Source organism: Argopecten irradians, chromosome 5 (genome assembly GCF_041381155.1).
Source record: "Argopecten irradians isolate NY chromosome 5, Ai_NY, whole genome shotgun sequence".
NCBI classification, from domain to species: Eukaryota; Metazoa; Mollusca; class Bivalvia; order Pectinida; family Pectinidae; genus Argopecten; species Argopecten irradians.
Genome location: NC_091138.1, coordinates 42,065,943 through 42,081,880, shown reverse-complemented (window position 1 = coordinate 42,081,880; position 15,938 = coordinate 42,065,943). Strand labels below are relative to the sequence as shown.

The 15,938-nt window shown below is 34.6% G+C and overlaps 2 protein-coding genes across 2 annotated transcripts in view; both read right to left on the bottom strand.

The window, feature by feature from the left end:
- Nucleotides 1-15,234, bottom strand: part of LOC138323909 (tubulin-specific chaperone D-like) — a 63,414-nt gene extending 48,180 nt beyond the window's left edge. The window contains exons 1-10 of the mRNA XM_069268839.1: nucleotides 15,026-15,234; nucleotides 11,809-11,859; nucleotides 9,068-9,165; nucleotides 8,775-8,876; nucleotides 7,796-7,942; nucleotides 7,302-7,440; nucleotides 6,526-6,621; nucleotides 6,071-6,203; nucleotides 5,301-5,434; nucleotides 1,251-1,311 (exon numbers count right to left, since the gene is read on the bottom strand). Coding sequence (XP_069124940.1) covers nucleotides 1,251-1,311; nucleotides 5,301-5,434; nucleotides 6,071-6,203; nucleotides 6,526-6,621; nucleotides 7,302-7,440; nucleotides 7,796-7,942; nucleotides 8,775-8,876; nucleotides 9,068-9,165; nucleotides 11,809-11,859; nucleotides 15,026-15,203 — 1,139 coding nt within the window. The 5' untranslated portion in view covers nucleotides 15,204-15,234. The remainder of the gene's footprint in view (nucleotides 1-1,250; nucleotides 1,312-5,300; nucleotides 5,435-6,070; nucleotides 6,204-6,525; nucleotides 6,622-7,301; nucleotides 7,441-7,795; nucleotides 7,943-8,774; nucleotides 8,877-9,067; nucleotides 9,166-11,808; nucleotides 11,860-15,025) is intronic.
- LOC138323910 (zinc finger protein 862-like) lies at nucleotides 1,460-5,279 on the bottom strand. Its single transcript, XM_069268840.1, has 2 exons — nucleotides 4,330-5,279; nucleotides 1,460-3,724 (listed from the first exon to the last, which is right to left on the bottom strand). Exon 2 carries the CDS (start codon nucleotides 3,622-3,624, stop codon nucleotides 2,107-2,109), a length of 1,518 nt encoding a protein of 505 aa, XP_069124941.1. The 5' UTR covers nucleotides 3,625-3,724; nucleotides 4,330-5,279; the 3' UTR covers nucleotides 1,460-2,106.
- Nucleotides 15,235-15,938: the final 704 nt, after the last annotated feature.

Here is a 15,938-nt window from a genome sequence, read left to right as displayed (position 1 = left end):
ATATTTTATATAACGAAACACAACTAGAACCATTAAGTAAAAGAAGACAGGATCACAAACTTATACTAATGTTTAAAATTATTAATAATTATACTCCAATGTATCTTTATAATATTATACAACCATATTTAAATCTAAACAATGTATACAATTTTAGAAATAACAGAGTATTTAATATTCCACAGTCAAGAACTAATAGCTATAAGAAAAGTTTTTTTCCGTCAACCATGGATATGTGGAACTCACTTGACAGTTCCATTAGAGACTCTGTTTCAATTTCTTCTTTTAAATGTAAATTGAAAATTGCTCACGATATGATAGTTTCAGAAGTCTTCATGGATTCCTCTCCAAGACAACTTAACATAATCCTTTGCCAACTTAGAAATTTTAAAAGTGACCTTAATTTTGATAAACATTCTGATCACCTGATTGATAACTCATCCTGTGTATGTGGTGCTCCCAGTGAAGATTTAGTTCATTTTTTCTTTCAATGTCCATTGTATAATGATTTAAGGCACCACATTTTATCCATCTACAATTTATTAGGTTATGTAAATCTACAATGCCTACTGTGTGGCATCCGTAATGTACATGTACCTGATCAAATAAATACACTTATTCTTTCTCATGTAAATCTATATATTAAATCCTCAAAACGTTTTTCTATGTACAAATAATTTGAAGTATATGCAATACTAAGTAGTAGTAATTCAGTTACATTTACTTACTATGATATTATAGCAATTAATTAAGTCATTATTATACTATAATAAATTTATATAACATTCTAGTATGAATGGAAAGGAATGAATGAGCGTGAAAGAGTAGTTCTATATAAAAAAAATATTGAAACGTATATTTCTTCATTTAAGGCTTGTTGGAAATGTGTTCTGCATTCACTCTATTAATTACATGTATCAACTTAGTTTGCTTGATTTTTTTTAGTAGAAATTATCCTTTTAATCATAATGCATAGTCCATTTAATTACACGATGAATATAAATCCCTTTTTCCTGAGTTCAATACTAAACACGTAATGCCATGTTTTTGTAATAGAGTGAAACATACCATATTTCTTTCAAGCCTAACCGGAAGTAACAGAAGAAGACTAATATAGGCAATATGCCTGTTGTCTTATTCTTTTGACAATATAATGTATATATGTACTCTGTATTTATGTATATTTGTATTGTTAATAAAATATTTCTGAAATGAAATAGAATGTATGGCAGTCTTATCGCATTACTTACCCTTTGGCCGCTGACCATCTGACCACTGTATCCTTGTCCTTGAGTCCACCGAGAAGTTGCTCTGTAACAAAAAATAAGATGTACATTTAAGTTAACATAATTGTACATCGATGTTTAAAACATAGAAACACCATATAAAGTATAGAATTTACCCAACATGACATGGGTCATATTTCAATTCAATTTTGTTATATCTTTTATCTTAGTGAAGGGCATTTTATTCTATTTTTTTTCTCTCATATGAATGCACAATGATACCATCGGAAATATATATTCCTTTTTCTTGATGAATAACATTAATTTTGGGGTGCGAAGCACAAGTGAAATTATAAAAAGTTTCCACAATACAAGAATAAATTATCAATAAACAAGAAAATTCTATTTATTACATTTTTACATCTCTGTCTTTCAATGGGATTCACTCACAGTGTTACTTACAGAATCTGAGTGATGTGGGGCAGGTGGCCCCTTATATACATGTTGGGGCATATCAAAAGTTGATAGGGATTCACATTTAAGTAACTTCAAACACAAGTTAAAACTGACAACAAACACATCCACAATGTTTTAAATGGCAACGCCTTTATCCAAACTTCAAATTATGACTATTATAAAGTTGTATATTAAAGAGAGTGTCTCATTTGCTACCTATGTCATAGAACACATTTTCTACATCATTGATTTACAATGTTGCTTTTCCGTTGCAATACCCAGCACACTCTAAATCTGTCCTACTTTGAACAAATTCTCCTTTGCTTCTTTCCCTTCCAAATTTTTATAGCACTTGAAAAGTCATAGTCCTCAACCTTCCCACCTTCGATTTTGATAGTCATGAGAATGTTTAAATGTTCAGCGTTCATTCTGTTTCTTCTAGATGTTTTGATACCATTTGACAGCTAAAACCCCTTTCGCAATCAGCAGTCTGGAATGGCATGATCAAGCAGAGGTTTGCAAGGACAACTAAATTTGGCAGGGTTTCTTTGTGGTAAGTGAACAACAGTTTCAGTAAAAGTTTAGTATTGTCCCTTGGATACATCTGCTCAAGCACAATTTTCTTTGCCAACTGAAATTCCTCTTTGCATTTCACAGGATTAACCATAGGTGGGCTAGTAACCCCCTCCTTGGTGATTTCCTTCCCATAATGCTCCAGTAGAATATCCATTTCTTTCTCTCCGAATGCCTCCCTGTCTTCTTCAGACATAAAGCTCAAGGGCCTCATTCCAAAAATATGGAATGCAGAGGCAACAGTCAATGCTTCTTTTGGAAATCTGTCTTCAATATTCTTGATCATGGTATCACAGAACTCATGTCTTATTGTTTCTAGTTGCTTGCTTGTGTCCTTCAAGTTCGATCCAACAGTCAGGTTATTACCTTGGTATTGTTGGACATTTTCCTTCATCTGCAGCTTTTCCTGAAGCTCACACTGATAATGAGATTTCCTTCTCTTCGCAAGTTTAATTTTGTCCTTCAAACCATCAAATGCTGGCTTGACTGCAGTAATATCTATGTCCTGTTTCTGCAGCACCATTGACATCTGTGCTACTGAAGGCAGAATGTCCATCAGAAGATGTAACACAGACACAAACTTGTAGTCTGTCAGTTTTGCTCTAAATGACTTGCACTTGCTATCATCATGACGTCTGAAGTAGGTTACCAAAGATGACCAACTCCTGTAAACAGCAAACACAGCCTCAGAAAACGCTATCCACCTAATTTCATGACATTCCTTAATCTTCACTTGTGGACCATCCAAGACTTTTTGAATTTCTTGCAATTCACATTTTCGGTTTCCTGACTTACTTCCACCGAAGTAATAGTAAAGATCGCTCAAAGTTTTCTCAAAATCCTTCATGAAAGTGATGTTCTTTGATGCTTGGGAAGTTACAAGGTTAAACCGATGTGCCATGCAATGGATACTGATACAGTGTGGACTTTTTTGCTTCACTCTTGTAGCAACACCACTGTGTCTGCCTACCATGACAGAAGCTCCGTCTGACCCAAAGCCTTTCACCTGATTAATGTTAAATCCTTTGTCACCAATACAAATCTCAATCGCTTGAAATAAAACTGCAGCATCCGACTTTGGGTTGTCAATAGTTGTGTTCTCTAGAAAATATGTACGAGGGTTAAATTCTGGATCTACCACTCGAACATACGCAACCATCTGCTTTGATATGGAGATATCAGTGCTTTGGTCTACAAGGACTGAGAACATATCTGCATTCTTGATCTTCTCAATAATATCATGCTGGATTGCTTCTGCAACACAAGCCTGGAATTCTTTCCCTGAACATCTTGATGTATATGTAGCATTATTCCAAACAGAAAAATATTCAATTTTCTGACACTCCTGGACTTTTAGGAAATTGCACATGCTTGAATATTTCTTTAATATCTTCTTTGGCCATCCAGAATACGTTGATCATCGCAGATTCAATTGATTTGTCCACATCTTTTCTTGCGGTCTGTGCTGCCTGAAGGAAAAGAAAAACAATAACTTGTTTCATTTTGTTTTCTTTGTTACAAAAAAATGTATCCATGTTTTAAACTTTAAATTCATATATATTATCATTATTTTATGGTCTGTTTTACACTTATAGTGTATCGGGTAAATTATTGGGTCAGATCGCAGTTCTTTAAATACTCAGGCCCAAAGTTCTAACTTTATAGTTCTCAAATATCCGGTCACCTTAGCATATGTAGATACAATTATTAAAAACAAGAGCTGTTGGAGAACAGCAAAGCTCGCCTATTCAGAAGAAGTTGATGTTCAAGTATTTACTATTTAAACATGGAAATATGACAAATTAACAGACTCAAAAACCCCCTAAAGGGCCCCAAATTGGTTGTATTATCACGTTCAGCATCCATACACATTAGGAAAATAAGATCATAAACATTTATGATGACTTGTGCTTAAACAATTGACAAAATAGAAACTTGCTCAAAAACTTTAACATGGAAATATGACAAATTAACAGACTCAATCCCCCCATCCCACATTACCCTACACCTGGCTACAATATGTAAACTTCAAAGACATGCAATTTAATTATTGATTTCTATTAAGAGTATATACCTTATCAAAATCCTTCTGTAGTGCCACAGCCCGGAGACTGTCCCTATGATAGGACGATTCTGCATGGCGTTAAAGCGTACTAGTCCTGTAATTCTCGCATCCCGACGATCCTGTGAATTTGTTTGCTTTCTTTTGATCCAAACAAACGTTACACTGCATTCCTTTCTCGACTTTTCTTAACCACGGCCATTTTGCCAGCCATGCTGTCTGAAACATTTTTTTCACTTTCGTTTTCTTGGAACGAGATGGGCCGTCTGTCTGATTTGAGTCACTTTCGCTTTCGGAATCACCGTCAACATTATCCTCGTTATCCTCATTGTCACATTGCCGATTTGATGTAAAGTTGAATTGAAATAATGTTCTATTCATCTCGTTGTCAATTATTATCAGGACACTTGTGTAAGTGACACATGTGAGGTATGTTCTGGGGACATGCATATCTTCATTCGACAGGGGTGCACGCGCTAGACATGTCAAATATACAAGCGCAACATTGATTGGACAACAGTGATACACATTACCCAATGAAATTTGGCCTACTGTTGACCGTCGGCATACACGTAAACATTACCGAGCGACAGCTGTATTTTTTGAAAACACAGAGAAGGATGCCCGTACCGAGTAAACAAACAAGGCATTTCAGTTACAAATGCTGCATTTAGTCTGCACACAGTACAATTTTATGGGGCATTATTTTAAAAGTAGAGGAATTGCTGCAAATCCCATCTTAGAAGCAACACTGACTCATGTACCTTGTGATACCTGATAACATTTGTGCAGGACTATTGTTGTTTCTATCGGTAATGGAATGACGTTAAAGGATGATATCCTGCACTAACGTCATTTCAGCAGGAAGATTACACAGTGTTACGTTCCATCACTACTGGTGATACTAGTCCCACACAAACATTATTCATTATCACATGGTATGTGAATTTGTCCCATTGTGAACTTTGACCTTTTTGACCTACCAATGACCTCTTCAACCTCCTCAGGAATATCATATTCCTCGTCTTGCTGTGCTGTAGTCATTGCGGTTGACTGAACTTCTGGTTGGTAGCCCTGTTTCAGATTGTCTGTCAAGGAACGGCTCCCACGCTGGTATCTGTTTTATAATAACTGGTATTAACTCATTATACCCTACAATGTGATAATGACCTGTTCCCGCCTTAATATTGGAAGAGTTCATTAATGTTTTTAGGGGTGAATTAGTTGAATTTAATTGTTATTCTAAGAAAGTAAGCTTATAACAGGAACTTAAAGATATGTCAAATAATTATTATATTATTTAAAATTAAATTTGTAGCTGGTTTGATAAACATGCAAAGTAACGATATAAGAAAACCTATGAATTGACATGAAATTGATGCATGTATTAAGAATTGAGATCAGTGCGTGCATATATGTGTTATTGTTGAATCATTTTCATCAAACTGCTTGCACATTGAATCTTTTAGAGATTTTTAGCTGAACTGTAAATACATTGTATTTATGAATGTACAAAGAACACCTGAGAACTAATTTAAATGTCACTATTGTTTAAGTTTATATATATAGGGGTATATGGTTTTTTGTTGTGAACTATGCATTATCACACATTTTCGAAATATTTCTTTCAATGAAATTAAAGGAATAGGGACATCCACAAGCTTGTAATTTTTCAGTTTATGGCGCCGTTATAACAAATACATGACTTGTACAGATAAGTTCTGCACACAATGTGATGTGATATATGACGCACCTCCAGGACGCTACCCTGTTTTTAAGAAAGGTAAGACCAAGCCTCTGTATGACCTTGACACCATGCTTTCTAATGGCGCTGTTGTTGCATTCTCCTAGATTCAGGTTGTTTACTTTGGTCAGAACGACTGGAGCTGTGACAGATATGTCAAAATATTCATAAAAGGACATCAATATTTCATGATATATTCCAACAATTGTGAAATAGTTATAATCTGTTACATTCAACATAATAATTTAATTTAGTCAATTGTGGTTGGGTTTTTTTCTTTTGTAGATATGACATGTAATTAAAACGCTATTAATTGCTTTATTATTTTCCTGAATTTTTTAAAATCTTGAAATGAGTGTGAATCTAAAGAAGAGCCTAAATGAATCTTCAGGGGTAAATGTGTTAATTAATACAGTATGATTACGGTAACCTTGCTAGCTTCTCTGCATTGAAGGCATACTTACCATATTCCAATAGATCTTCCCTTTTGCCTTGTTTGAAGAGCAGGGCAGTCATGGTCAGTATGCCGGTCACTCGAGTCATCCCTGCCATCATTTTCACTGTAAGGTAAATATATCATGATCAGATACAATCATATCAGGCAATTAACACCTAGATAACTTAAACTCAAATTTCAGTTATCACAATAACTCACTGACCCCTGAACTTTCATAATGGACTGGTCTAGTCTTTGATTTAGAAGAGTCTAAATGTGTATTTAGGGATGAATGAGCTAAAGAAAATGGACAATGATATAGGGAGGCTTTTTCTATGCTAAATACGATCGTAAGGAGCACACAGAGATTATAGATGTCTATAAAATTACACTAAACATTATTTTAGCAATAATTTTGCTTGAGAGATTTTCACAATGTCTTTGAACTGCTAATTCATGTACATTGCTAAATTTTGTAAAAGGGAATTTCTGGGATTAAACCAATGCATTACGCTAATCTAAATCTTTGCTAATAAATATTAATTTACACTTTTTCATATTTGCCCTAAAATTTGATGTGCAACAATAAGTACATGACATGTCCTTTAAATTTACAGTATACAGGCAAATTTGACTTTTTTAGAAAGATCATAAAATGTTTACTGCATGTTTCTTTAACAGTGATAATCAATAGTTGTTTGTCTTATGGAAAACACTTGGCGACAAACGTACTATCAGAGCTGATAGAACCTACGTAGCTGATAGAACCCAAAAATGTCGTCAAACAACTTGTCAACCACTTACTGTCTGAACTGATGAGGATATTTAACGCCCAGTCGAGGAAGTCTGGCAGTCGGTCCTTTTTTACATCGGGCCTTGTGAGAAAGCGGGAGGCGAGATAACCAGCAGCGTCTCTACACTTGTCATTCTCCGTTAAGTACATCTATAAAATATTTCAACCAGGTTTTGGTTCATAGACAAATTTTTACATTAATCCATCATTTATTGACAACATTTGATCACATTAAATTACAGTTGAATGACTTTTCAGTCTTTGCATAAAGCTTTTACAGCAACCAAAAAATTTGTGATTTCATGGTTAAATTCATATCGTAACCAATTTGCATGTACGTAGTAGTTTAACTTTTGGAACCAAACAAACAGAATGTGTAAAGAAAATTATTACAACTTGTGCAGTAATATAAACATACATTAGGTTCTACATACCTTTGTAATGATATATTGGGTGTGAAGGATAAATCATACATATTTTTCACTACAGTTATCTTAAAACTTACCCTTGCAATATCAAGTATTCGGTCCATGACTGGTTTTCGCCTCTCTCCCGACTCACTGACAGCATTACTGTCCAGTCGTACCATGTCAAATGGAATCATACAAACCATGGACAGCCAAAGGATTAACATGTAACGGGACTCCCAAGTCTATCAACAAAACAAGGCTCACACTCAAAACATCCTCTCTTCCTCTATAAACCAGTAATCTCATGATGGACACACAATTATTATTAAAGAAAGGGAGTCACTTTTTCCCTTTTCATTACTACCACATACAACTATGATAGGAGATAGCTAGGCCAAGAGTTGCTCTCCCGATATATTACCACAGACCCTAACATCTTTGGGTCATGAGTTTGAATCCCATGTGGGGCACTTGCCAGGTAATGACCACATGTTGGTAGTTTTTCTTTAGGTACTCCTGCTTTTCACCACCTTTAAAAGCAATGCAGAAAATGACCCTGGCCACTGTAGGATATGTATATTTTTAGTTTACTGACCAATTAACAGCCAGGGTAATTTAACAAAGTTTGTGCAAAGTTTGTAGGTGGAGGGAAGCCTGAGTACCCAGTTGAAGAACCACCGACCAGCGGTCAGTACCTGGCAACTGCCCCACATGGGATTCAAACTCGCAACCCAGAGGTGGAGTGCTTGTGGTAATATGTCAGGACATCGGTCATCACAGCCACTTCGTTAGTAGGAAATTAAAACAATCAAATGAAACAGGAAAGAATAAACAGTACTTAATGTCTTTTAAATAACTTTGACATTTACAGGTTGATGATTCATCAAGGCTTCTCTAAAAAACACCCAAAAAAAAAACCAAAAAAAAACCACTTTAAAAACTAGGGAAAAAACTTTTAAAACCAAAATAATTTTCTTGATGTTTGAATGCAAATACCAGATTTAATGATACAATGTTTATGGTTTAAGTAAACCATGATCCTGAATGATTGCTTCATCTGCATCCTAACATTACCTGGTGATTTTTTGGATCCTGTTGAACAAGCAATGCCAGGACTGGTTCAACATCAGCCACCTCATGTGGAAACTGTCTAACAATTATCTTGAAGCCTCTCATCTGTAACACGAAGTTTGATCAAATTGATTTTGGAATCATTTTCAAGCGAAAAATATTTGAAGACTTATGGTATTATGGTCAGTATAATTTTATTCTCTTTATGTTCTTATTTATAAGATGCCCCAATGGAAGCAGAAATAAATTGTCCCCTAAAACGTCATTGGTTTGATAATCATTATAATAATTTTTACCTTTGTGATGAGATAGAGATATTTGAAGGCGAGATGAATAAGGGCTGGAGGAGACTTCTTATCCCGAACAATACCAAGAATCTGGGCCATCAAAGATTCTGGAAAAAAAAAAGTTACAATGATCACATTATAAAACACCTAATATAGAAATATTGTATCAACGTTCTCAATTTCTTAGCTTTAAAAAATTTACTGAGAGATCAAAAAAAGTGCAGAAGTAACATGCTTCACTGTTTTAATACAATGTTAAATAACAATGAATAAAACAATTCTTTAACAAATGTTATAAAAGTTGATTATCAAAGGCCTACTACCTTAAAAATTTCCAAAATGGCTTTTAATCTTTGAAATGGGAATGTAAAATGTGAGTAATAATTTTCTAGAGTTGCAAAAGTTAATATCTTACCATTAATACTACACATACATGTATCATCACCTTTTGAACAATTTAATTACACGAGATCCCAGAGTGATCTTGGCGCGTACCAAAGAATGATCTACCCGTAAAAACTTGTGTAATTTGCGCACTTTTTCTGTACAAAAATAAAATTTGAAGTTGGGGGTGCGCAAATTACATTGATAGAGTAGTTTTAAAAAATTTACGGGGAAAAAATCTGTCCATTCTGAGGGGCTGGCGATCTATGAATGTTGAGGTACCGCTCTGTGTATAGTAGCCATTTTATATATAAAACATATTAATGATTGTAAAAACAATGCCTTACCTATTATAGTGGATTATCTATGGCTAATTAAAGTGTTAAGTTATGACCACGATGTCTTGTTTACATTTACCCCGAGAATTTCAATGGCGACTGACTGAAAGCATGGCTTCTACTGACAGCAAGAGATGTATACCCTGTACACCTCGTAGTGTAATGGGACAGCCACAATCAGTGACTTTGGCCGGGTCAATGTAGTTTACCTGTATTTTTTTAGGGGAGAGAGGCTATAGAGAGAGTCTGTAGAGAGCGTGTGTGTGTATACACAAACTTATTTACCCCGTCTGCAGGCCGTGCGCAAAAAGTCAAAACACACGTGGGATTTATAAGATGCCTAAACTGACCTATATTTAGGACTTTCAATAAGTGGTTTGCAATTTTATTACTGCAGAATTAACAAGCTACAAGGTTAGTGACATATTCAATCGTATTGATAAATATAATTAGCCATCAGCTTGGATCTGGTACCGTACAGGTAGTGATCATGAGTTTACTCACAATGTGATTGTTGCAAGCTAACGTATCCGCTAGCCGATTGCTGTTGATTGTTAATGATCTCAAACACACTAATTACTTATTGTGACAATTTTAAACAAATAGATTCTAATCTTTTTGAATATTCCTGATTACTATTCATGTGTAATATCTCAAAACATTGACATGTGCATGGAGTACGGCGAACCGGACCGCCGATGTTTTGGACATCTGCAAGATATTTTAGTTTCAGGTTACGGTGGCCAATAAAAGAAAACAAACACAATGTGGTTTTAATATGTTATTTCTTCTTAATACAACACTTCTTTGTGCAAGTTTTCAAGCATTTCTGGGGAATATTTTGCATTGAAATTGTCACCTTCATACATCGATTTTGGGACTCCCTGGACATCGTTTTTCCCAAAAAATTTTGATGCGCAAAATATACTGATAGTAGATTTTTATCAACATTTTCAGCCCTAAAAAGTACCTGCGCAAATTACACTGGTGCGCAAATTATACAAGTTTTTACAGTACATCTGACAACAAAAAGAGGAATCTTTTCTCCGCTTTCTAAACTTTTACTACTGTCTACATACTACATATGAAATTTGAGAAAGATCCTTTTAGCATTTTCTAAAATATATAGCAGTAACAAACTTCAACTATCAAAATCCATGATGGTGGCCTGTCGGCCATCTTGTTGACCGATCGGTCCCAAAATGCAATATGCACAACTGGACCTCTAGGGGAACATGCACGTGAAATTTGAGACAAATCCCTTCAGTACCTTCTGAGAAATAGCGGTAACAAACTCCAATTGTCAAAATCGAAGATGGCGTCCTGTCGGCCATCTTGTTCACTAATCAGTTCCAAAATGCAATATGCACAACTAAGGGACCTAGGAGAACCTGCACATGAAATTTGATACAAATCCCTTTAGTACTTTCTTAGAAATAGCGTTAACAAACTTTGTCTTCAATTGTGACAAGAGATCCCAGAAGGATCTTGGCGCCCACCAAAGAATGATCTATGTCTGACAATGGAAAAATGGATCTTTTCTCTACTTTTTAAACTTTTTCAAACATACTACACATAAAATTTGAGACAGATCGCTTCAGTACTTTCCGAGAAATAGCAGAAACTATCAAACTATCAACTATTTAACTATCAAAATCCAAGATGGCTGCCTGGCGGCCATCTTGTTGACTGATTGGTCCAAAATGCAATATGCACAACTAGGTCCCTAGGGGAACCTACATATGAAATTTGAGACAGATCACTTCAGTAATTTCTGAGAAATAGCGATAACAAACTTTAACTATCAAAATCCAAGATGGCTGTCTGGCGGCCATCTTGTTGACCGATCCGTCCCAAAATGCAATATGCACATGCCCTAGGGGAACCTACATATGAATTTTGATACAGATCCCTTCAATACTTTCTGAGAAATAGCGATAACAAGAATTGTTGACGGATGGAAGGACGACAGACCATGGACAAAAAGCCATTTGAAATAAGTATGCATAAATATATATTTATAATTACCTAAATGTGGATCTATCAGGTGAGGTTGCTCTTGATAAAAGTCGGTAATCACTGTGGAAAAAAAAAACAAATTATTGTTATACCCATATAAATTAGTTTCTTTATACAGTGATAAACTCTATCGACAAAAATGCCAAGAAATGAATTGTTCCGTCCAGCAGTCCATGTTAAAATTGACTGTCAAAATGTGCTGTTTACCATGGCCGAAAACAGGCTGACAGAATTGTGTTACTAGTAACACGTTTTCATCAGCAAAATATGTACGTACAAATTTTGTGTAAAAAACCTATTGTTATAAGCATGCTATAGTAGTACGTTTTCGTCAACAAAATATGTACGTACAAATTTTGTGTCAAAAACCTATAGTTATAGGGATGCTATAGTAGTATGTTTTCGTCAACAAAATTTGTACGTACATATTTTGTTGACGAAAACCTGTTGTTATGATAGTAGTAGATTTGGCTGTACACGAAATGTGTACATGACAAAAACGTGTAGTTTAGAAATCTACTGAATCCATATACCAATTAACATTCCTTTGTTCTGTGATTGAATGTTACACGGTCATATGGGGACTTCACCTGATAAAGGCTTTGAAAGGCCAAAACAGTTTGAAGTTTCGTTTCATCATATTGTTGTTTTCAAATGCATGAAATTAAATACATATTTAAACTTAATTCTGAAGGTAACCCGGATTGCTATAGTTACCATATTATCAAATACTTATCCATCTGCATTCAAAGTCTATTACATCCCTTCAACTGCGAAACCGCCATATTCTTATGGTAAAAACTAAACATACCACCCGTAGTAGTAAACCTGCATATACCGTATTATGATGTTTTTTTGTCTATAAATCAGGTAGGAAAAAAGGGGGGCTCAAATTAATCTTGAACGCTATAGTTCTAAGAATAGCACTACAATAAGTCTAAATGGGTTATTACTGAGAACGTCTTATACGTTGTATATCATGACTCTTTGCAGTGAAGTAAACATCGCGTTTTGGTTTTGATGCCCTTATCAGGTAAAGTCACTATATGACCGTGTAAGAATCAATCACAGAAAAAAGGAATGTTAATTGGTATATGGATTCAGTAGATTTCCAAACTACACGTTTTTGCCATGTACACATTTCGCATACAGCCAAATCTACTACTATCATAACAACAGGTTTTGGTCTACAAATATGTACGTACAAATTTGCTGACGAAAACGTGTTACTAGTAACACAATTCTGTCAGTCTGTTTTCGGCCATCGTAGCTGTTGGACCAGAATGATGTCACACATACAATTTGTTACGTCAATGCATTGTTTTGAGTCAATGGGTTTTCGGGCAACATATGATTTGTTGGACCCAGCTCACACAACTGTTGCCCTCGGCCTTCGGCCCAGGCCAACAATTTGTCTTTGGGTCCAACAAATATCAACCCCAGTCAAACAACTGCACCAAGCCAAAGTTCATCCTTAACACATTCCCAGTATTATCATTGTAACTATTGACTTTCCCTTCAGTTGAAAGAGGGTTGGTAGGTGAACAAATATGTTTATCTAATTAAATAATTAAATTTGTATGTCTACTCTTGGAAGAGATTTCAGAAGTAAATCTTCACTACACAGAATCAGAAACATATATACATAGAGATTGGCAACTCCTCCAATTTTACGATCGGCAGATGTACCTCTGTATGTGCTTAGGGGTTTTTAGATAAACTCTTAAATAGATTAATATAAAAGAATAACTTTGATATGTTGTAAAACTGAACTAATTTTCAGTTGGTTTGAGTATGATTTTGGATAGAAAAAAATAATATTTTAACTAATTTATTAATAAAATAAAACGCACTTCCAGTTTTAAATGGCTGATTTTCGAGAAACCAGGTAAAATTGCTTATTTTTGTGCTTTCAAAAGTCATATTAAATAACATCAATCGCGAAAACTGATCACATCAAAACATGATATAAAGTTTAAACCTTGTGTTGATGCAAAAATGTCATGTTTAAAAGAATACACTTAAAAGTAGTTAGCCAAGGCAAAATGACTATAAACCGGAGGTCCCTCTGCCTGTCAACAAAGACAAAGAAGGAGTTTCCAATCTCTATGTATATATGTTTCTGACAGAATTAACAAATTCTGCTATTCAAGAGTTTTTGAAGCTATATTGCTAAATTTTGGAATCCTGATTTTTGAAAGCATGAATTAAGAAAGTTTTTTTTATCATCTTTTTTTCCAAAATCTGTTGCAGCAAAATTTTCCCCAAAAAACACATAAAACTGACACTGTGACAGAGAAATTGAGGATGACTTAATGTAAGTTGTAGTTCCATACTGGTGATATAACTATATTTTTTCAACTTCTTTCTAGAATAATCCTATACAAAGTACAAAAAAAAATATGTCACAAAAAATGTTATTAATGGTTATACACACACACCTTGGTAAAGTCTTTACATAAATAATTTTATCACACTTGTGTTGTGTTTTGTGCAGACTTATTTAATTAAAATTTTGTTTAATATTTTCATAAATTGAAAGTAGAATCAGATTACAAATGTTGGTCCATATCCAGGTCGGGAACAAACTTGAGTATTATATCTCAATTGGAGTATGGATTTGTTACTAAAAATAACCTAAATTGCTGAATTTTCAAATTTTGCTATACTTTATAAAAAATCGCATTGATATATGCCAAGATAAAGTACAATTTACTGATATTTTGTGCAGTAGAAATGTTTGTTACTTAGGAACTTGATGCAACTTTTCTCAAAGTATTGCATCAATTTTCAATACTTTCCGACATGGAAATAAATCTATTTTTTGCATTAGTGTTGTGTTTCGTAGTTAAATAAATGCGATTTATGGAAATAGTTTGGAAAAGTTAGTTTTAAACCAATTTCCGCTATTTTAAGTAAAAAATCTATACTCCAATTGAGGTATAATACTCTAATTTAAGTTTAATAGACAAGTTGGTGGTTTTCCCCGACCTGATATCTAATGAATCAGTGATTTAGAAAAAAAAAAAAAAAAAAAAAACATTCTACTGAAAATCACATTCTTCAATATGAATTTCTCGACGGGCAAATCATCCCATTATGCAAACCAGTTTTGACATCCATATTTGCCATACTGAATTACTAAATTTCTATTATTGAACTTGTGACTCATCGGTCTAACGTTACTTCAATTTTACCGACATCTGCAGACATGTTAGAAAATCACCTGTAAATCGTTCACATGACACTTCCAATGCAATTTGGTCATTGTATATATCTTTAAGTCCATCAATCAGTCCCTTGAATTCTTCTATTTCTTTGAACTCTTCTAAAACATGTCCCTTTCCGAGTGTGTCGCAGTCTTGCTGCTTCTCGTTGTCAAAACTATCCGCTCCGGCCGCCATGATTAACTTCTCGCACACAAACGAGAATCTGCGAGAACGTTACGTTATTCTAAATTCCGCTTGGTGGACCGTCAATGCCCGGCAACTCAATGTCATCCTAAATACCACTTGGAATCGACGTCATCATCGAATTGCCCGTCAACTCCAATGTCGTACTAGATACAAAACTGTATGACATATACTGGGTCGCGACCAGTTATCGCGGTGTACCAGTTTTCGTGATCGTGTTATTATTCTACGTACGACACGCACTTTTTTCCGAAGTCGGAGCCATCTGAGGAAGAAGTTGCAATGTATATCATTTTTTCCTTTCAATAATCTAAACATATCTTTGAATTTATATGAATATATTTTATGAAGTTTTCGCACATAATCTAAAATGTAAAATCAAAAGCAATGAATCCATTTGGGAGATGTCAAAGAAGTTCTGACATAATAAAACCATGTCTAAACCCCCACTTCCTTCCCAGAGCAAAACATAATGGTTTCTATATATATATATAATATATACCGATGGTCTAAGATGATAAAAGATGGATACATAAGAAAACATGTTTGATGAATGTGTCAGTGAATGTAAGAGCATGTGTGATTTGATTGTATTTATAAATAAATGATTTGCTTCTAAAGTAAAACAATTACACAAAAGAAAAAAAAAAGCCGTTTCGGAAAGGTAGTGGGCCTTTGAAATAAAGAAAGGCTTAGCGGACTTATTATAAGTTTTTTATTCACATT